This window comes from Spea bombifrons, chromosome 3, assembly GCF_027358695.1.
Source record: "Spea bombifrons isolate aSpeBom1 chromosome 3, aSpeBom1.2.pri, whole genome shotgun sequence".
Taxonomy (NCBI): Eukaryota; Metazoa; Chordata; class Amphibia; order Anura; family Pelobatidae; genus Spea; species Spea bombifrons.
Genome location: NC_071089.1, coordinates 57943404 through 57967327, shown reverse-complemented (window position 1 = coordinate 57967327; position 23924 = coordinate 57943404). Strand labels below are relative to the sequence as shown.

Here is a 23924-nt window from a genome sequence, read left to right as displayed (position 1 = left end):
AATGCACTATAGTAAGACATTGTAAATATAATAATGCATTTAATTGAAAAAAATATTTTCTACTTTACAACACTATGATATACTCACAATCAAAAAATATTGCTTTATGACACTAAGATATACTTTTTTATTTCATTGCGACACTAAGATATCAAAATTCTCCTACAAAAAGGGATATCAGGGGTGGCTAGAAGGAGAGAGGGATATGTTTCTAAAAGATGTACTGTCCCTCCTAAATATGGACACTCGGCAGGTATGGCGTAAGAGATAATAAGTCGCCTGAGGATGTAGGAAAAATTGTGAGACCCACAAGTGGCATGCTGGTAATTTATTCAAATATGAGTAGGAAATAGGGAATATATATACAGTATCTCACAAAAGTGAGTACACCCCTCACATCTTTGTAAAAGTATTATTATATCTTTTCGTGTGAGAACATTGAAGAAATGACACTCTGCTACAATGTAACGTAGTGACCATAGAGGCTGTATAACAGTGTCATTTGGTGTTCCCTTAAAAATAACTCAACACACAGCCATTAACCTTGGCAACAAAAGTGAGTACACCCCTAAGTGGAAATGCCCAAATTGGGCCCAATTAGCCATTTCCCTGTGTTAAATTTAGTGTTATCGCTCTCACACTGTCTCATACTGGTCACTGAAAGTTCAGCATGGCACCTCATGGCAAAGAACTCTCTGAGGATCTGAAAAAAAGAATCGTTGCTCTACATAAAGATGGCGTTGGCTATAAGAAGATTGCCAAGACCCTGAAACTGAGCTGCAGCACGGTGGGCAAGACCATACAGCGGTTTCATGGGACAGGTTCCACTCAGAACAGGTCTCGCCATGGTCGACCAAAGAAGTTGGGTGCACGTGCTCAGCGTCATATCCAGAAGTTGTCTTTGGGAAATAGATGTATGAGTGCTGCCAGCATTGAAGGGTCAGCCTGTCAGTGCTCAGACCATACGCCGCACACTGCGTCAAATTAGTCTGCATGGCTGTTGTCCCAGAAGGAAGCCTCTTCTAAAGATGATGCACAAGAAAGCCTGCAAACAGTTTGCTGAAGACAAGCAGACTAAGGACATGGATTACTGCTGGAAAATAATGGTGGCCACACAAAATGGCCCCATTTGGACATTTCCACTTAGGGGTGTATTCACTTTTGTTGCCAAGGTTTAGACATTAATGGCTGTGTGTTCAGTTATTTTGAGGGGACAGCAGATTAAGGCTTTCCACTTGGGTTTTTGTTCTGCGTTTTTTTCTTGATGAAAAACGCCAGGAAAAACGCCAGGAAAACTGCCACTGCATTTACATGCATTTTGGCGTTTTTTCTGGAGTTTCTTCTGGCGTTTTAGCCTTTCTGTGGAAATTGCTTTTTTGACCTTAGGCTGTTTTTCCAGCCTTTACAGGTTAGAATTGTCACCCAGCTAAAAGGGATTCGGATAAATGGCAAGTATCTGCCCCCTCCTGATGTAATTTACTTGGTAGAGTTCTACTTAAACGCCCCGGCGGACCCTTTTGTCTCTGTTCTGTGGTTTGTAAGGCGTGCTTTATTCCGAATGTCTGCTCCTCTAGGAAGATTGGCCCCAAATGATGGTGCAAATGTAACAATTTGGAACAAACATGCCATTACAAACAAACATACGCGACGCATCAACTGGATCCTGCGTGCCAAAAGCAACAGCAAACAATTTGCACCATCATTTGGGGCCAATCTTCCTAGAGGAGCAGACATTCGGAATAAAGCATGTGGAAACCTAGCCTTACACTGTTATACAGGCTGTACACTCACTACTTTACATTGTAGCAGAGAGTCATTTCTTCAGTGTTGTCACATGAAAAGATATAATAAAATATTTACAAAAATGTGAGGGGAGTACTCACTATATATATATGCTGAACTTTAGTTCAACTGCTAACTTGTATGCACTCACTGCTTAATGAAAAGTGAAAGGGCATTTTGCATTATTTCCACAATATCTTAAACACAAAAAAGAACCCCAGAGTAAGGAAGGAAACAGAGGAGTAGCAGCAGTAGGTGCTGGGCCTGGGCAAGCACTGGCAGAGAGACATATCCAGCCTCTTAGTGCAGGACTTAATTTCCCCAATATTCAGAAAAATAAAAGAACTGATCCAGTAAAGAAAGAGTTTTATTCTGTGCTTGATTATAGAATAGCTTACAAGCAATCTTCGCCCTGGATCCCACCAAGGCACCAGAACATGACACCTTTGTGAGTCCTTGGTAGTAACTAAAATCGCGTCATGCTTTGGTAGTTGAGGTGAACAAGATATTAGCCCTACTAGAGTGAGGAAGTTCAGTACTGCTGGTGCTGGCAGTACTGTGATGACCAATCACAGCAATCACATGACTGTTTCATCAGTTACTGTGCCTCTCTCCATAATCTTTATGATCTGTGGTGAGACACAGCATTGGTGTGTGAAATCTGCAAAAAATAATTTTCCAACCATCAAGTATCCAATTTAACCCATTGATTAACGAGACATAACCGGACACCATCCTGATCCTGCCAAACCCAAAAAAATGTTTTGGCTAGTTCGGTTTTCCGAACTGCTGAAGAAGCCTATACTATTCTGGCCAAGTCAGATGTTTCGTCTGACAAAGCCACAATTACAGCATCAGATATTGAGCCAATATCTGATGTGTCTGGTGTCACATCAGATAATAAGTGTGATGGAACCCACCATCACTGGGGCCACTGGAGAGGCCAGCCTCCTCCCTATTAACTATGGGCCCTGGGTTTGTAAAGGCTTCTGTGGCTACCCCCAGCAGTATCATCTCATCACTGTGTCAGCAACCATGCGGACAACCGACCCGCAGCCACTCACCGGAATACCCGCGGGTCGGTTCTCCGCAACTTCCACGCCGTGTCCAACCGGCAGGGACGCGGTTCGGTCCTCACCGCATCCAGCCGGCACAGACACGGGTCCATCCTCGCTCGCGTCCTCGCCGCATCTAGCCGGCGCGCGCGAAACCCCGCCTCCTGTTTCTCTGCTTCAGGAGGGTGGGGGCCGCGCGCGCTCCCGATGACGTCACCAGCCCGGGAACATTTAAAACCCAGCAGCTTCTGCTGCTGGGCACTTGGTATATTTCTCTCTCTGTACGTTCCTGTTACCAAAGTTGTGTTTTGCTGATCTTCTGGATACCCTGACCCTGGCTTGTTTAACGGACTTTGCTAATCTTCTGGATACCCTGACCCCGGCTTGTTTAACGGATTTTGCTAATCTTCTGGATACCCTGACCCCGGCTTGTTTAACGGACTTTGCTTATCTTCTGGATACCCTGACCCTGGCTTGCATACCGGACTCCGCCAAACATTTAGTGACATTATACCAAGTCATACATGGAACCCGCAAGCCAATTTTTGGACGCCATGTCCACTCTCACTCAGCAGGTGTCTTCATTAACACAATCTGTCCAAGACCTGCAGTCAAGTCATATCCAGCTTCATCAACAGCTCCAACAGCTTCAGACAACGCCAGCAGCCTCAGGGAATCCATCTATTGTGGCTCCTCCGCCTCTTCCATTAGCTCAAGAAGGGGCCATGGCGTTAGAACCTCAAGTGGCCCTCCCAGACAAGTTTACAGGAGACAGGAAAAAATACCGTACCTTTATTACATCCTGCCAGATACTGTTCAATCTAAAACCACGTACCTACGTCTCTGATTACGTCAGGATTCATACGGTTATTTCTCTCCTCCAGGAAGAACCCCAACTATGGGCTCACCATTTACTGCATACCCAGAGTCCAGTCCTGGATTCTTGGGCCACGTTTCGTCATGCACTAGATTCTATGTACGAGGATCCGTTTAGAGTCTCCACCGCTACCACTAACCTACGGGCCCTCAAACAAGGGCGCCGACCGGTAGAAGAATATATCACGGAATTCCGCCGCATATCTCTAGAAACCACGTGGAACGAATCGGCATTACTCGATCAATTTCGTCTGGGCCTATCGGACGCTCTTAAAGATGAGCTGGCACGAGTCGGTATTCCCAACTCCCTGGACGAGCTTACCCACTTGGCGACCCAAATTGACCGCCGCCTGAGAGAAAGAAAAGCAGAACGGGGTCCCACGTCGGTTACTTCAGGTTTCAACCGTTTCCCGGTACCGTATTCGCCTTCCCGAGCACCCACTCCTGCCGAGGAACCCATGCAAATTGGGCTTGCGAGAGGCCATTTGACACCGGAAGAAAGATCCAGACGCAGATCACTAAGTTTGTGCCTGTATTGCGGGAAACCGGGACATACAGTTAACAACTGCGGTAATCGCCACCGTCTCTATGATGGTAAGAATATTGTCACCCAGAAAAGACTTATTTCACCCCACATTTGCACACCACATTTATCAATCTCTCTTTCCTTGCAGTGGACTAAAAAGCCTATCCTCCTCGCTGCAATGATTGATTCTGGAGCAAGTGGATGCTTCTTGGACGTGGAGCTAGCCAAGACCTGGGCTATTCCTACACAACGGAGATCAAGCCCTATTCATATCCAGCTGGTCGACGGCAGCCCCCTTAAGTCGGGACCGATTACCCAAGAGACTATTCCATTAATCGTTTCCATCGGTGACAAGCATCACGAATTGCTCCAATTTGACATTGTTCCAGCCCCCACTTTCCCTATCATCCTGGGCCTCCCATGGCTCCGAAGTCACAATCCTGTTATTAATTGGGAGACCGGGACATTAACCTTTTCATCATTATTTTGTACCAATAAATGTTTACTACCTTCAGCACTATGTTCGACTACTGATTATTCCTTGGCCGCCGCCATTCCTCCAGCGTATCATCAATTTCTGGATGTATTCGAAAAGAAAAAAGCGGAGAAGTTGCCCCCTCATCGCTCATATGATTGCCCTATTGAGCTTCTCCCTGGTGCATCTATCCCTTTTGGAAGAATATTTCCTCTCTCAGAACCAGAACTTGCCACCCTCAAAGAATATATTGATGAGAATTTGGCCAAAGGCTTTATCCGGCCTTCTACCTCCCCTGCTGGAGCTGGCATCTTTTTTGTTAAAAAAAAGAATGGAGAATTACGCCCGTGCATCGACTACAGAGGGTTAAATAACATAACTGTTAAAAATCGCTACCCTCTTCCATTAATCTCTGAGCTCATGAATCATGCCCGCACGGCCCAGGTATTCACAAAACTTGACTTACGGGGCGCCTATAATCTCATACGAATACGCAACGGGGATGAATGGAAAACGGCCTTCCGATCTAGATACGGTCATTTTGAATATTTGGTCATGCCATTCGGACTATGTAATGCCCCTGCTACATTTCAATATTTTATCAATGATATTTTTCGGGACGTCTTGGATAAATTCATTATTATCTACCTAGACGACATTCTCATTTATTCCTCCTCGCTTACCGCTCACCGTGAACACGTCAAGATGGTACTTAGTCGTCTCAGACTACACCAGTTATACGCCAATCACTGGAGCTGGGGGGGCCTGCAACTAGCGGGGAGGGGCAGTCAGAGGGACAAATGCATATGGGGAGATTCTGCCGATTAAATAAATGGACCACTTAACCATATTCTTTAAATGAATTTAGTTATGCTGACAGTTTTCCGTTAAGGTGAGGAAAAGCCACTTTGTAATCCATCTTCAGAACACTTGCACAACTCGGTATGGATTATAGAGGGTATTATTAGTTTAAGGCGTGCTGCTAGTATAGATGCATATAATTTTATATCCACATTAATTAAAGAAATTGGTCTATAATTTCTTATATTAGTAGGATCTTTTTCAGGTTTTAATATCGGTAAAATATTAGCGTGAAGGAATTCGGCAGGCGTTTTAGAGCTTAATGCTATTTCATTAAAAGTCGACAAAAGACATGGTGAGAAGGAATCTTTAAAGATTTTATAAAAGCTATTACCAAATCCGTCGGGACCGGGAGTTTTTTGATTTTCTAAATGGTCTATTGCTTTTGTCAATTCTTTTATAGTTATTGGTTGATTTATAGTATCTCTTTGAAGATCTGATATTCTTGGAATTTTTATTTCTTTAAGATATTCATCAATTTCTCTTACTGAAACTCCTTTACTTAGATTATAAAGGCCGCTATAATAATTATTAAATGCTTGGCCAATATCCTCCGGGGATAAGAATATTTTATCTCCTTCAATGATTTTTGATATTTTACTCGCTGATCTTTTATTTTTGAGTTTTTTGGTCAAGATCTTATCTGCTTTATTCCCCTTATAGTAATTTTTTAATTTTAAATTATGAATAGCTTTTATAATCTTATCTTCTAATTTAATGTTTATTTTTTGTTTTATCTCCTTGATTGCTTTTAAATTATCTACTTTAGGAGAGATTTTATTACTGGAAGTCAGTTTAAAGTAATTCATATATAAATCAGACAAATCCAAGTCCCTATTTCTTTTATCTTGTTTACTTATTTTGATAAGATATCCTCTCATTACTGCTTTATAAGAAAGCCAGATTGTAGCCGAATCTAAATCAGGAGTCATATTTTCTTTAAAGAAAAAATCTGACATTCTTAATAAATATTCTCTATTTTCTTTATTTTTTAAGATAAAGTCATTTAACTTCCATGAAGTCGCACCTACTATTCTATTACCAATCTCTATAACATTAAAACTATGATCTGACCATGTATTCTCTATTAGAGACGCTTTCTTAACTCTCCTTATCATAGAAGCACAGCCCAGGCAAAGGTCGATCCTAGAATAAGATCCATATACTCGAGACAGATGTGAATAATCTTTTGTGTATGGATGGAGAGTACGCCAGATATCGAAAAGATCTCCTTTTTTACAAATAGTTGTCAATTTTTTGGCTTGTTTAACTAGGTTTTTATCTACTAAACCATCATTAGGAATTTTTTTGTCTAGAATCGGATCCATTATACAATTGAAATCTCCCGCTATTAATACACAACCTTTTTGAATCTTTTCAGCTCTATCTATAATTTTTTGAAAGAGCAGAGTGGGGTTTTTATTTGGGAGATATACATTAATAAAGGTAAATATAGCATGTTCTATTTCGCAAACAAGGATAATAAAGCGACCCTCAGGGTCTACATCCTGACCTAGAATGTTTATTTGTAAATTTTCCGCAAAAACAATGGCTACACCCCTCTTTTTTTTTTCCGTTAAAGAGGCCTGGATTATTAATGGGAATTTCTTACCCCCCCATGATTGTTTCTCTGACTTTTTCCAATGGGTCTCTTGAAGGAAGGCCACTTGGATATTATTTTTTATTAATGTGTCGTAAAGTAGGCCTCTTTTTCGCGTTGAATTTAGCCCTTGGGCATTGAGAGACATAACTCTTATAGCCATTTATTAACTAATTCTCTCCTCGTTCCCCTTCCCAATTTAAGAATTTTATATAAGCAAGACAATACTCCTGGTATAGACTCCCTATCGCGAGAAAGGGAGTGTTGTACCAGACAAAAAACATAAAATTTGGAGCAAAAGCTCCATCTAAGTTCTTTCCTAACCATTGTATTTGGAAAGAAACTAAGGTGCTCTGCGTTTAAAGCGCAGTAGGCGGAATTTTGTACGGTAGGAGCCTCTACTTTTGATTGTAAATATCCCTTACTCAACGTGTGGACCAGGAGAAAAAAAAGAAAAAAAAAAAAAAAAAAAAAAAAAAAAAAATGGTATATTCCCCCAAAGTATTTAAGCGAAAGTGTCATATTATTTCTTGTATGAATATAACATGTATATCCCTGCGTTAATTTAAGTTTAAGGGCCTTTAATAACCCCACTTAACTGGCGTAAATTGTATAGTTATATTCCCCATTACATATGTAGTGATATAAACCATAGTAACTCTAAAGGAGTATATTTATTATAATACTACTTTATTAAAAAAAAAAAAAAAAAAAAAAAAAAAAAATTTGCTCTTGTATTTTTAATTCTAGTGATAGTGTCTAAATTATAAAAATGACGAGTATGACCCTACAGTAATTTTAAGTTTGGTGACACTTAATTCCAGAGAATTTAATATTCTCTATTTCAAATATATATTTAAGACAGTGGGGTCCTAAATATTTAAATTCATCCTATTTCTCATATAATTTTAGCGTGTATATCTCTGCATTACTTTGAACAAATCAGAATCTAGTGAATAATTAATTTAGGAGAAAAAATTCCGTAGCATTATAATGTGAATATATAATAAAATATAACAAATGTGTCCCTACAGTGATTTTAAGTTTAGTGTCACTTAATTCCAGCCTTTTTGACTGGAAATTTAATATTCTCTATTTCAAATATATATATAAAAAAAAAAAAAAAAAAAAAAAAAAAACATAGAGTGGTATGCAAGTGTATATGTATATAGATATGAGTTAGTAATACATTAACAATAATAAAGTGTGATGTAGAAAGAGAGAGAGAAAAAAAAAAAAAAAAAAAAAAAAAAAAAAAAATCTAGTGTACCCCCCTAAAATATTTAAACTAGAAATTCGTACTATTTCTTATATAGTTTTAGCGTACATATCTCTGCACTGCTTTAAAAAAAGTCAGAATCTAGTAAATAATTTATTTAGGGTAAAAATTCCGTGCGGTTTTTCATATGGATATAATATATGTGACCCTAAAATGTTTAATCCCTCTTAACTGCATATTTAGTATTCTCCGCTTCAAGTGTATATTTAAATCAGTGTAACCCTAAAGAGATTTATTTAAAGTAATAAATTATTTATTTATTTAAAGTAATAATAAGTTTATTAGTTTGTGTGGAGGAAAAAAAAAAAAAAAAAAAAAAAAAATTGCTCTTGTATTTTTAATTCTAGTGAAGGTGTCTAAATTATAAAAATGACGAGTATGACCCTACAGTGATTTTAAGTTTAGTGACCCTTAATTCCAGAGAATTTAATATTCTCTATTTCAAATATATATTTAAGACAGTGGGGTCCTAAATATTTAAATTCATCCTATTTCTCATATAATTTTAGCGTGTATATCTCTGCATTACTTTAAACAAATCAGAATCTAGTGAATAATTAATTTAAGAGAAAAAATTCCATACTATTATGATGTGAATATATAATAAAATATAACAAATGTGTCCCTACAGTGATTTTAAGTTTAGTGTCACTTAATTCCAGCCCTTTTGACTGGAAATTTAATATTCTCTATTTCAAATATATATAAAAAAAAAAAAAAAAAAAAAAGAGAAAAACACCTAGTGGTATGTAAGTGTATATGTATATAGATATGAGTTAGTAATACATTAGCAATAGTAAAGTGTGATGTAGAAAGAGAGAGAAAAAAAAAAAAAAAAAAAAAAATAAATAAATAAATAAATAAATAAATAAAGTCTAGTGTACCCCCCTAAAATATTTAATCTAGAAATTCGTATTATTTCTTATATAATTTTAGCGTACATATCTCTGCACTACTTTAAAAAAAAGTCTGAATCTAGTAAATAATTTATTTAGGGTAAAAATTCCGTGCGGTTTTTCATATGAATATAATATATGTGACCCTAAAATGTTTTATCCCTATTAACTGAATATTTAGTATTCTCCGCTTCAAGTGTATATTTGGATCAGTGTAACCCTAAAGAGATTTATTTAAAGTAATAAATTATTTATTTATTTAAAGTAATAATAAATTTATTAATTTGTGTGGAGGAAAAAAAAAAAAAAAAAAAAAAAAAAAAAAAAAAAAAATTGCGATTCATTATAGACATATGTTCAATATAGTTATAGCAATTATATCCCTGCAGTTGTAATAACCTTAATTTACAGCTTTAATTACTTCCACTTGAGTATACCTCAATTTGTGTATAGCGATGACTAATATGTCGCCTATGATATGGCACTTATATTAAAAAAGTATATTAATGAAACCCAATAAAAAAAAAAAAAAAAAAAAAAAAAAAAAAAAAGAAATTCTATTTGATATTTTTCAGTTTTAGCCATTCCTTCACTTCGTCCGGAGACGAAAATTGTTCTATTGAATTGTCAAAAAAAATTGCAATTTTTGCTGATGGGCGCCAACTGAATCTAATTTTGTTTCGCCATAATATAGTCGTGACAGTGGAGTATAGTTTTCTCTTCATTCTTGTATTGTATGAAATGTCTAGTAATGGAATTACACCCTTAAATTTGCCTTCGTATATACTCTTCTGTTTACTAGCTTTATAAATTTGTTGTTTAAAATAATAGGAGTGAAAGCAGACCAATATATCCCTCGGAACTTCCTTAGAGATTGATTTAGGTCTAGGGATCCTGAAGCAAATGTCAATAATTTCCTCGAAATTTTTAAAGTTTACCCCCAGATATTGGAAGTATTCTTTCATTATTAAGGAAAGATCTTCCGGATGTTCTGTTTCTTTAATATTCCTGAAACGGAGATTCTTTTTGTTGATTTTATCTTCTAGGTTGCCAATCTTGAATTCCATTGATTCCATTTGGTTTGTAGCAAAATGTTTGTATTCAAGTAATGTATTGACTTGCATTTGAAGATCTTTAAATTTATTTTCCATTTCTTTCATTTTAGTAACTACTATGTTCATTTCTTTTTTGAAGTCGCTTAGGTTATTAGACATTTCTTTTTTTAATTCAGTCACCACGTCTTGTAGGCTTAAAGTTAGTAATTCTGGTGTAATTGATTCTTGAGATTTTGCACGATCAAGGTCTGGGGAGAAGTGTTCATCTGTGAGATCAGAGGATGATTTATCTGTTGCTTCTTTTGAGCTTTGAGGCGAAAAAAAAGACAGTCTCTTGTCCAATTTTGTATCCTGTTTGCCCCGTTTCGAATGGAGTTTAGGGTCTTGCTTTCTTGAGGCCATTTTAATTCCCAATAGTAACTTCCTTAAATGGTATCAGGTCAGTTTATATTTAAGTACAAGACTTCAATTGGAGTTTTAGGGAATATTCATATTACCATTAAGTTTACACATCAATGTAACAAGCAATTTAGCTTCAGAAAACCTCTTCAAGCATTCTTTAACCACTTAGTCATAAGACTTTCACCTCAGACCCTTCCCTTCTCTTCCTTTGCCATTTAAAGTATATAAGATGAAAAATGTCCAAAAGAAAAAAAAAAAAAAAAAAAAAAAAAAAAAAAAAAAAAATAAAATATATATTTCTACTTGCCGGAGAGCAAATTTAGTCCTTCAAGCTTCACGAGCTATGTTTATACGTCGTTGGTCTCGGCACTGTGATCTCCGTTGCTCTATATTTTTCAGTTGCCCCGGTCCCCACAGTGAGTATTGTAGGCGGGCAGCGTCAAGTCCGCGAGGTCAGCGAAACCCGCGAAACCCGCGAGGCCGGCGTTCACCCGCCATCACGTCCCAGGCTCCGACCGCTCGTAGGATCCGCCTCCGAGAGCGTCAGCACGTCATCGCGTCAACCGCCCCCCACCTTTTTGTCTTTTTTTGTGAACAGAGATTGACACTTCTGATGAAAGCTGAGTAGTGTGGCATATTACACTACCAACGAATACACTTCCATATTTCTAAATGTTACGTATATAAAACAAATACTGAGCAAAACAGCTTCTCCTTTAGATTTGTCAGTAAAAAGAAACTGTTTTTGTTCATTATTTTGAAATACAGTGATGAGAAAAAGTATTTGCCCCTTTCCTGATTTCTTTTATTGTTACTTTTTGTCACGTTTAAATATTTCAGGTCACTTACTCACTTAGCTAATATAAAACATCGTGAGCAAACACAAAACGCAGTTCTTAAATTAATATTTCATTTCTTGAATGTAAAGAGTTAGTCAGAACCTATATCACCCACATGAAAAAGTAGTCGATCCCCTAAACCAAATAACTGATTGTGCCACCCTTGGTGCCAACAACTTCAATTAAATATTTGCAATTAGTTTTTTGCATCGCACTTGGCAGAATCGTTCAGCCACATTGCAGGGTTCTTGAGCATGGACTGTTTTTTTAGGGTCATGCCATGGCATCTTAATCAGATTAAAATCAAGACTTTGACTAAGCAGGCTCCTGGCCTGTTTGATTTATTTCTGCTTTGTGATTTTGTACCTTGCTGACCTGATCTGTGCACCATACCTGGCTATCATGACTACCTGCATTGTGTACCGACCTTAGCTATTTCTGACTACACTTTAAGTGTACCGAACCCAGGATTGGCCTGGGCATCTACCTCTGGCATTACCTATATAGAGGTATCTGGCACCTCCAGCGAGTGCTTTGCTATCCTCTACTCAGTACAGATATACTAATATTGGCACCCTTGGTAAATATGAGCAAAGAAGGCTGAGAAAAATTGTCTTTATTGTTAAACCTTTTTGATATTTTCTTAAAAATACTCAAAAATACTCTGCTCATGGATATCAAACAATTGCAAAAATAAAAAATATATATACCATGAAAATCCCAGTAGATCAGCAGTTTCTGAAATACTCAGACCAGCCCATCTGGCACCAACAACCATTCCACGTTCAAAGTCACTTAAATCCCCTTTCTTCACCATTCTGATGCTCGGTTTAAACTTCAGCAAGGTGTCTTGACCACGTCTACATGCCTAAATACATTGCGTTGCTGCCATGTGATTGGCTGATTAGCTATTTGTGTTGACAAACAATTGAACAGGTGTACCTAATAAACTGGCCAGTGAGTGTATACATATATCTGCCTCTATGTGAGCCTCCACATTGCTGAGATCATCGAAGCCCCTGTTTTCCTATCTTGGGGCTCATCCCCCCGTCAGGTGTATCTTGGTGAAGATTGTCTGTGGGACGCACCCAGGACTACCTACTCACGTCAGAAACACCCTCATTTAAAGAGGAAATGGGTGGGGAGTGGGGCAGGTCAGGACCCCGCTCTCTCAACCAGGAGGATTCTGGTGTCGACCCAGAGAACCAGAGAAGCAAGCTTCTTCAGAAGTCTTTTGTTCCTGGGCAGAGCAAGATAGGAGACACTGTAAGGGAGCAGCGAGAAGGCAGCCTTGCGGGACTGCGCGGGATTACCGGGACCCGCAGGTACAGTGCCTGACAGCCGCTCCCGCCCGCAGCCCCAGCAAGACAGCCCGCACGCCCACCTCCCAATGCAGTCCTCTACAAGTGAGCCCTGCAGTTCTTTAATACATTTGACCACCTAGATGATTTTTCAATGTGCTCTAGGAGGAATTTTGATTGACTGGCCACTCCTGGAAAGGCTCACTACTGTTCCAAGTTTTCTCTATTTGTGGATAATGGTTCTCATCGTGGTTTGCTGGAGTCCCAGAGCCCTTGAAATGGCTTAGTAGCCCTTTCCAGGCTGATAGATGTCAATGTTTCTCACCAGACCTTTTAGCCTACTTCACTTTGCAGGACAGGTTGTATTTAATTTATGTTTAAATTCATCGTGCAGTGATCATGCCTGGGAGTGTCTAGTGAACTAGTGAATTTAGTAACTAAGGGGGCAAATACTTTTTCACATAAGGCCAGGTAGGATTGGATAGCTTTTTTCCTTGTATACATGAAATAATTTGTGAGTACCATGGTTATCTTTGTCTAATATTAAAATTTATTTGATGATCTGAAACACTTAAGTGAGACAAATATGCAAAATTATTACGTAATCGGGAAGGGGGCAGATATTTTTTTCATAGCACTGTATGTATGAAAACCAATTCCTAAATGGCAGATTAAATTGTTAGGATTTATAGAGATGATTCATATCTTCACACAGGGCTATACAATGGGGAGTACATTAAACTCACAGTTAAACAGTTTAAACACTGAATTAAACTCACAATGCTTAAGTATTGGTAAGTAAGATATTTGCACTTAAATACTCACAGATCATCAGAACAGTTCACTGGGGCCTCCATTCTTTGCCCGGAACGTACATGGTGTAAGACCTCCAAGTTAGAGTATCCTGGATAAGGCTGTTGACCAAAAGAGAAAACTTCCCAGAGGACAATGCCATAGGACCTATAACAGGCAAAATAAGAATGTTGGACATGTTTGAAATGTATATATATTCTAAAGAAGACTGTGATGATTATCATGAGAACCTCCCTTTCTCCTATGAAACCACTATACTACTAAATACTACGAAATACTACTAATTTGTTAATAGGTGTTTTTACCCTATTACTTTAGCATTCTTGTGTTTCAACTTCCCTTTTCTCACTTCAATATCCTTTTCCCATTTCCACACATTATGCATATTATGTTATTATGCACATCATATGACTATCCACACAGGTCATTTTAGGGTATATATACTACCAAAGTAACAGCTAAAAAGTTCACAATTATACAACAGTGTGGTAACAAAGAATATAATATGAGGGACGATTACAAGATTCACCATCAATCCAAGGACCGCTATCTATAGGATATTGTCTTTAATCCAAAGAGATTTGTGAGATTTCCTAACTGGATTACATATATTTTAAAGCACCAAGCAAACTTTCTTTCAATTGCTTACTTCATTTTCTGGTAAGATACTTGTCCTGCTGTTTTGATTTCATGAGTCTTTTTATATTTTTTTCCAAACCATATTTGTACTTCAAATAAATAAATGTTAAATGAAAGGAATGCAAGTTTATGGAAAAATATATACTAATGGAATGCATTGTTCAGTCAATTTCAATAAACATCTTTTGAATTTACATATCTCTTTGATCTGCTTTTAAAGAATTTAAAAGAAGTAACATTCTGCTTAAACAGCAGCAATTGTTAGGTGGTCAGGGCTTTGCTATACCGAAATACTTCAAAATGGAGACACTGTAATAAAGCCATTCTGCAAGGTTGTACCGGAACAATAAATGGCAAGGTTGCTCTAGAACAACAGATGTTAATGTTTTGCTGGAGCAACACACAATGCCTACAGAATACTTTCTTCCTAAATTTACATATAGGAGTGGAATGGTGGTTTCTGAACACTTAATAAATGTGACAAAACATTAACCTATAAAAAACAGGAAGTGTTGAAAACATATTGATTCATTTGCCTGTTTCCATACAAAAAAAATTGAAGATTGGAAGAGAGATTGACACACAAAAAAAACCGCTTGAAACATTCAGAATAATTGTATATGGCTTTTTTTCAAATTCCGCAGTAAATGCTGAATACTCTGATACTTTTCTAGATTAGATCTCAGGTAAGCAATAAGGAAAATGCATCCGCTAGGCAACATAATCACTATTCCATGTTTATTCTCATCTTACTTCCCTCCTGTGTTAAAACAAACACCATCCTCTCATGGATTGAACCTCCATTCACGGAATGCTTAATGCAAAAACCTGTCAATTATATGTGCCACTGGAAGTACCATGCAAAATGTCCATTTGGGCATCATCATCCCCATAGGCATTTACATAGATTTACATGAAAGGATAGGCAATATTATTAGAATTATTAATTCCTTGACTTTTAAAGATTATGGGGATTATATATTTATTAAATGTGCTCATCTGCTGAATTTTCAAAAAATTGTTACAAAAATGCATTATTAGAAACATACTTTACCAGAAATAAAAATTTAGCTGGGAACACTTGCCACGTGAAACCAAAGAAAGTACTAATAGGGTTGTGAAAAGCTCCTTAAAAGTGTTTCCCATAAAGGAATAAAATGATAGATCTGCTAAGGGTTATTTTTTTAAACATATTAGAGAGCGCAATCAATTTGTTGTCCAGAGCCAGTTCTTACATGGCAGCACTTTGACAGGGGTGGCAAATTGCAGCCACAAGACATGCTCTTTTCAGATAGATTTGTATGGAAAGAGAATTGTTTCCCCATGCCTCTTTCTCTGTGAATCTATCTGGCCTCTCAGGCACTTCCACAAAAAGACGTTCGGGTGAGTGTGCCTGGAAGCTTCACCATTTTGCAGAAGTGCATTGGGAGCAGTGGCGTACTGCAGGGAAGATCAGGGAGGCAGGAACATGAGGTTACATGACGCCGCGGTAAATTGTGAGGCTGCTCACAGCCGTAGGGAAAGCTGTGGTTGATATATGGGGGTGTGCATGCATGTGTGCATGCATGGATGTGTGTGTGAGCATGGTTGTGTATGTGTGTAAGCATGGATTTGTAAATGTGAGCATGAATGTATATTGGTAAATGTGTAAGCATGGATCTGTATGCATTAGTGTTTGTGTGTGAGAATGGATGTGCGTATGTAAGCGTGTGTGAGCATGTGTGTCAGCATGGATGTGTATGTGCAAGTGTGTATGAGCATGTTTGGATGTGTAAGTGTGTATGGGTATGTATGTGGATATGTGTGTGAGCATAAATGTATGTAAGCGTGTGTGAGCATGTGTCGGCATGGATGTGTATAAGCATCTTTGTGTAAATGTTGGTGTGAGAGCATGGATGTGTATGTGTAAGTGCTTGTGTGTGAGCATGGATATGTATGTGTATGTGTGTGCGTGAGCATGGATGTGTGTGTGTGAATGATCATGGATGTGTATGTGTGTGTGCGGGAGAGCATGGATGTGTATGGGTAAATGTGTGAGCATGGATGTGTAAGTGTGTGTGAGCATGTTTCAGGTAAATGCTGGTGTGTGAGCATGGATGTGTATGTGTGTGTTACAGCATGGGTTTGTGTGTGAGGATGATGTGTATGTGCAAGTGCATGTGAGCATGAATTTGTATGTGTAATTCTGTGAGCATGGGTATACAAATGTTTGTAAGCATGAATGTGTGTGTTTGAGCAGGGATGTGTTTGAGCAGGGATGTGTCTGTTTATGTGAGTGTGAATGTGTATGTATACGTGCGTGTAGAGTGTAAATGAGTATGTGCATATGCATGTGTGTTAGCGTGAGTGTGCGAGGCTGAGCAAATGTGAGATTGTGTAAAAATGTGTGCCAGTGTGTATGTGTGTTCCTAGGGGGGCAAGGGTGTGCCAATATATAGGATCGGAGAGGTCAGGTTCATGAAGAAGACACAGGGAGAAGCGGAAAAATAACACGACAGAAGAACAAGAAGAGGTAAAGGTGAAGACCTGCTGGAAGCAGTCGGCAGAGAAGGTAGGAAGACACTGACAGCATGAGTGAAAGTATGAGAGAGCATGAGAGAGTGAATTTATTAGTCATGATATAATATAATGCATGTCGGCGTGGTTTTGGTGGCTATGGTTGTAAGGGGGCAGCATTTCACCTTTGGACCTAGGCACCACAATGTCTTGGGCCAACCTTGTTGTTGTCTTGTGCAAATGTCTCTTTAATTGGATGAATTGTAGCTTCTGAACTACGATCCATTGCGGTTTTAGATTTGCATTTAGCATAACTCACCATACATCAGAACGGCTGGTAAATATCCCATCAATTAAACTTTCAGGCGCCATCCATCGAACAGGAAGAAATCCCTCTCCTTTCTTTTTGTAGTAGTCATTACTGTAGATATCTCTAGCAAGTCCGAAATCCCCTATCTTTACAATTCTGTCAGGGCTATTGTATCCCTTCACTGAAACCAGGCAATTGCGGGCAGCCAGATCTCTAAAAAGATATCATACATGTCCATTATTGGTATTTTTCTCAAAAGTGGGTGTTATAGATTTTTAAGTAAAAACTTTATGTAAATATTTGTGGGATTTGGTAGGTATGACTCCACATCAAAATATATCTTAAGGGTCACAAAGTATGTTATTGTAACATGCTGAATAGGTTTTGGCTTTCTTATTCACTCTGTATTAATGTTTATACATTTACTCAAGTCATGTAGACTAGTGTTGGTTCAAGGGAAGACTTAAGATATATTTTTTTCAATTTCATTAATTTTTTTTGTTTATTCATTAAAGGGAGAGTTGAAAAGACAGCTTGCAGGGAAGCTGTGTTTCAGCTCCTTGATTTCTGTATACATTATGATAGGACATACTCGTGAGCTTCAAAAACCTGGCTTCTTTACATCCCTAGTCTACATGACAAGGATCGAGTTTTCCACTCTCACTCTCACTCTTACTCACTTGGGAAGCTAAGACTTGCAGATATGGATTTTTATCTAATTAAATAAATATAATCCAAACAAAATATGTTTTTTGTTATTCAATACATATGGTAACAAAAAAAAATCTCCTCTGTCAACAGTATAGGAAGCAAACTAAATGTTCTGGAGTTTTTCAGATATTACACTTAAATTAATTTGTATGTCTTTCTCCTTTTAATCTTGATTATGTTTTAATGCAAACATTGATAATTATTTATTTTAAAACAATTTACTCTACCTGTGGACAAAATGCATTTTTTCAAGGTAGGCACCACCATTACAAATGTTAAGGGCTATGTCAAGAAGGTCTAATGTTGACAGCAAAGGTTTCTGTAGCTAAAAGAAAGAGACAAGTAACAGATAGCATTATTATAACATTTGAATTTAAGACTGAAACTACTTATTCAAACTCTTCAATATATATAATGTATGTATATATATATATAATGTATATATTTATATATACCATATTTAGCCAGTAATCTACAATAGCTTCAAACCAACGCTTTGTGGACGAGTACGGAAGAGTATAAGTAACACAACAAATACCCAGGAATATGCATAAAGACCACTTTTGACAAGGATATATATTTATACACACTTACAAATGTATTTGCTCGAGCATCTCGTAGATACGAAAGCAGGTCTCCACCATCCATCAATTCCAAGATAATATACTGTGGTTCATTGAAAAGGCAAACCCCAAGCAGTTTCAGGATATTAGGATGGTCAAATTGGCTATGTGCATATAAGGAAACTTATGATAAGATAATTGTAATAATACATGACATATATATATGTATTAAAATCAGCAGTGGTTGGATAAAAGTGGTTGGAAACACTAATGCAGTTGGGGGAACAGCACATTGCAAGAAGTTCAGTATGGTTTCACGTTATACTATTGCAAGACATCCTGCAAATTATAGATAGTTGATTATAAGATGAAACTACAGCTGAATTTTCGTAGGCGTTATTGATGTTTTCAATCTAAAGACATCTAGATGGTCATGACCCATGTTCGTGATCCTTTATACTAACTCACCATAAGTTGTGGAATGAATGTCATTTTCACAGCTCATTCAGTAACAGATAATTAAAAGACATACAAGAATACTAGGCATGTGATCAAAGGAACTACAATGTGATGTTATGAATTCCAGTGTTCAGGTACAACCTTTATTTAGGACAGAAATACCTCATCAAGTGTGCTTCCTTTAGGAATTCGGACTTTTCATGGTCTGTTGCATCACTCTTTAGCGTCTATTTGCACAGAGACAAAACAAGCAAATCTCACCTTTAACTACAAGGTATTGGACAATGCTGTTACCAGAATGCCACACAACTAGCAACATGCCTGAAGCAAAATATACTTTACAAAGCAAAAGATCTCTCCTAAGTTTGTATCGCTATGTAAATCAACCCTTGTTGATGTTCGGAGTGCTCTGTTTTGGTTTCATAAGAGTATTGAGGGTTTTAAAGAGTTGTGCAAGTGTTCTGAAGATGGATTACAAAGTGGCTTTTCCTCACCTTAACGGAAAACTGTCAGCATAACTAAATTCATTTAAAGAATATGGTTAAGTGGTCCATTTATTTAATCGGCAGAATCTCCCCATATGCATTTGTCCCTCTGACTGCCCCTCCCCGCTAGTTGCAGGCCCCCCCAGCTCCAGTGATTGTAGGGACCACTGCCCGGGCTCCCTGAGATCATTTATAGTCCCCCTCAACATACCTGCCGTCCCGGTGGGCACTGCAGGGACTTGCTTCCCTAGAAGACTGCAATGCACACTACAGCAGACCCTAGTCCAACACTTTTTGCTGCCTCAAATGAAGGGCTTCAGCAAAAAAAACATGTGGGCAGTTTACTTAAAGGGGTTTACTGGTAATTTGATTCAGCCTCCTGGAGGTTTTGCTGTACCACCCTCAGTGACAGGCTTACTATTTAATGATGGGAGTTATGTTGTACCATTGACAGTGTCTGGCTTGCTAAATACTGATGGGGATTATGCCGTCATTGTTTAGCAATGTATAATTATGGTAGTTATGCAGTACAAGGATCAGTGTCTCAATCAATATATTGTAGTATAATTTCTACTGTATAACATATGCCAGGCTTACTATGAGTGGCACTGTATCATAACTATGTTTGGCTAACTGTATACTGATGAGGGCTATGCCGTGTATCTACAGCATACCAAGCATGTATGGCAGTGATGGTGGGAATTCGGTACTATAATCTGCACCATGATAACCGGGTGTAGCTAAATTATGGTAATTGTGTGGGTTAGGCACAGTGGGTGGAGCTTTGAAGAAGTGGTTGTGTTACATTTTCAAGTATGTTATTGATAGCTGTTCTGCAAAGTGTCCCTGGATTTTTTCAAATGTTGGCAACTATGCCTTAGCACCCATAACATTCCATTCAAAGGCTTTAGATTACATCATTTACTATGAGTCACAGTACATTAAGATATGTGGAAAGATTTTTAAATTATATTTTGTGAGAGAAACAATATCAAAAATTCTAGCGTCACAGGAAAGTGAAGATAATGTGGTTAGAATCTTTACCATCTTTTATGTAACTGTAATAACTATGTATGACGGCATTCATTAGAATGATATAGTATTTTATTTACATAATTAAATTTATAAACATGAATTCTGCTGTTTCTAAACACAGTATTGTGACTTTTGGGGCTGTGGAACATTCTGGTACATTCATAACCAGCAAACATTCTAGGGTCGTAAAAAAGAGATATTAAGGGAAGACAGAAGGACAAGGGGATTTGGGAGGTGTGCAATAATTACTAAACTGTATTATTAAAATACCACAAAAACTTATTTTAACAAGATATATATAAAAATATTACCTTCACAGCTACTCTTGTGGTGCCAGTTTCAGGTCCTAGAATGTCCGCAGCAGTTCCCTCATAGACCTCACCAAAGGCTCCACTCCCCAAGAAAAGACATAACGTTAGCTTCTCCCGAGGAAATTGCGCCAAACTTTGCATATCAGTTTGTGTAGGAAGGATACTGGAGAATTGAACATTATATTTTAGAGGCATTTCAGATAAAAAAGGAAACCATCTTGAATTTGAGGTATCTATAAATTCACGGGGAAGGCCATATGGATAACTCAGTCCACCTATTATTATTATTACTATTATCTATTTTACTTTATTATTAATTTAAGATCCTTCCTGAGAGAATCTCAGAACAATAGAAGAAAATATAATCACTCTGTAAGAACAATGTATAGCACAGTATACATCATTTATCACAACAACCCGGTTAGAAGGAAGAAACCAGTTAGGAAGCAAAGACTCTCTTAGATTGGAAAAGACTGTAAGGGAACAAATAGTTCAAGTCTGGTTATGGAATGAAAAAAAAAATCCCAACTATGATCATACCTAATTAAAAATATATAAACCATTATTAATTAGTCATCAAAATGAATCAAATAAAATTAAATATATATAATTAGAGATGAATACTTTCTATTTTTGTTTCAAGATGTATTATCACCCCAGTGGCATATACAAAATATTGGACAAAAGGCTCCTGTAATATTACTGCTGGTGCTTCACATTTCTTGTACTCTCATTTCTCTTCCAAGGGGAATATAGTTATGTTTCAACCAAACTGTGAATTTTTGGGTTTACCTTATAGCATAACAAGCTTTCCCGAAACCAACAGCATTAGATAATCCTCGCAACTCTGCTAGTTCTTTGTCTTCAAAGATAACAGTTGGGTTTTCTTTGGTTGTGTTGTGTTTGTATTTTACCCTTTTATATATTGCTACGAAATGTATAAGGTAAAAAAATAGACAATTATGTTAGAGAAATTCCAGGTACAATCTGTTCACAAACTTACAGAAATACACAATGGAGTGACAGTAAGGATGCAGAAATGAATGCAAATGACCTAAATGCTACCCACCAAAAGCAGCTGTCACAAGAACCCCAAGGAGTATGGCTGAAATAGTTGCCACGATGATGGTGACTTCATTCACAGAGTCAGATTTCTCTATTGAAAAACACAACAAGAAATAGAGTTTGCATGATTTATCATAAAATAAGTCGTGGACTACAAACGAAGCGAGCATGACCCCATAGAGAATGGAGAAACTTTGGAAGCTTTATTCACCAAACAGTGATTGCATGCATGGTGGTTACAATCTACACAGAAGTTAGACTTAAGTCCAACATGAATCACTGTTGCCACCTTAAATTTGCACTTGCGGAAATTAACATTAACATACATTCACCTGACTCGACCCCAAAGGGTGGACTGAAAATGTCTTAATAAATAGACTTAATTGAGAGGGTTTATGCTTAGGGCTGGACTGGGGATGAAAAGCAGCCCTGGCATCTTAAGGACAGTGGCTGCTAAATAACGTACATCCTTTTGTTACAAGTGCAATGCGTAGATTTAGTTCAGTTTAGTTTAAGCTTGTTCATGCAATCACAGTGTGACATCAATAGCCGACACTTGTGCTTTAGCTGTTAAACCCCTAATACACATATGTGAGGAAAGAACCAATAGGATATCATGGGGCATGGGGTGTTTGTCTTCTTTAGGCTAGGTTTCCACTTGGGTTTTGTCCTGCGTTATTTTCTTGATGAAAAACGCCAGGAAAAATGCCAAGAAAACTGCCACTCCATTTTCCTGTGTTTTGGCGTTTTTTTCTGGAGTTTTTTCTCTTGTTTTTTTCTGGCGTTTTAGCCTTTCTGTGGAAATTGCTTTTTTGACCTTAGGCAGCTAAAAGGGATTTCCTTGGTAGAGTTCTACTTAAATGCCCCAGCGGACCCTTTTGTCTCTTTTCTGTGCTTTGTAAGGCATGCTTCCTTTTTACGAATGTCTGCTCCTCTAGGAAGATTGGCCCCAAATGATGGTGCAAATTGTTTGCTGTTGCTTTTGGCACGCAGGATCCAGTCGGGTATGTTTCTTTGTAATGGCATGTTTGTTCCAAGTGGTGTAAAATTCAATATGAACTTTGTTTTGTGTGAAACTGTTTGTTTCCAGCCTATTTCTCGTAGGACACACAGATACTGGGTCCATCCTCTGCATTGTAACTGTGGAAAAAAACGCCATAAAAAACGCCAAGGCAAAACCCACATGGCTTTTTCATGGCGTTTTTTCTCTCCCATAGACTTCTATTGGAGAGAAATGCAAAAGATTTCCTTGCAAAAAACGCCAGAGTGTCAACATGCTGCGATTTTGAAAAACTGCCACAGAGCCCAAAAAAGCAGAAAAATTCCAAAGAGGACTGAAAAAACGCCAAACAGAAAAACGCCAAGTGGATATGGCATTGTGCGATTTCCTATTGAAGAACAGCTAACATCTGGCTGCAGCGTTTATTCACTAAAAAAACGCTGTGTGGTTGAATTGGCGTTATTATGGGCGTTTTTAGCACAAAAAAACCCAAGTGGAAACCTAGCCTAAGAACACTCCAAGGGTTAATCAAATTGTACATAAAAGCATAACATATCAGTTCTGTCTAACTCAGATAAGAAAGCTAAGCTGATGTATCATCATTTTCTGGATCATGTGCACAAAGGTGCAAATAAGCTGGTATATCTGTTTATTTGCAATGCTTGCAGGCAGGACAGTGGGTTTTGTATAAAGTTATCCATGACTAATCATGTGCCTAATCTCAGTGCTTTTGCCGATATGTCCTTTTAGTTCTTTTGCTGGCGTGAAAGAAAGAAGCTACATGGATTTTTTTGTTAATGTAACCTTAACCAATTTGATGCTCCAAATACATTACTTTAAGTTTTTTTCCAGAGCTTACTTACATTATAATTTCCATTATTCTATGATTTCAATGTTACCTATACTTTTGGTTATTGTTGGCACTAACATTTTTACATTGGTACACGCATGTTATATGCCAAAATCATGCAGGTATGTACCAAATACATTACTAAAGGAAAAATTAAATAAGCAATTAAGGAATAAAAACATAGGTATATGTGCAAATATAGGAATTTGCCCATTTAGGAATTTGACCAGCAAAATAAAT

At 37.7% G+C, this 23924-nt stretch overlaps 1 protein-coding gene across 2 annotated transcripts in view; it reads right to left on the bottom strand.

Annotated features, from left to right (window-relative positions):
* ROS1 (ROS proto-oncogene 1, receptor tyrosine kinase) overlaps positions 1-23924 on the bottom strand; it is a 71696-nt gene that overhangs the window by 8485 nt on the left and 39287 nt on the right. The window contains exons 32-39 of one of the 2 annotated variants that reach the window (XM_053460169.1): positions 21839-21925; positions 21562-21697; positions 20770-20932; positions 19101-19165; positions 18511-18643; positions 18144-18241; positions 17215-17418; positions 13773-13907 (exon numbers count right to left, since the gene is read on the bottom strand). In XM_053460169.1, coding sequence (XP_053316144.1) covers positions 13773-13907; positions 17215-17418; positions 18144-18241; positions 18511-18643; positions 19101-19165; positions 20770-20932; positions 21562-21697; positions 21839-21925 — 1021 coding nt within the window. Of the gene's footprint in view, positions 1-13772; positions 13908-17214; positions 17419-18143; positions 18242-18510; positions 18644-19100; positions 19166-20769; positions 20933-21561; positions 21698-21838; positions 21926-23924 lie in introns of those variants that run through there. The other variant, XR_008351118.1, reaches the window with a different exon arrangement.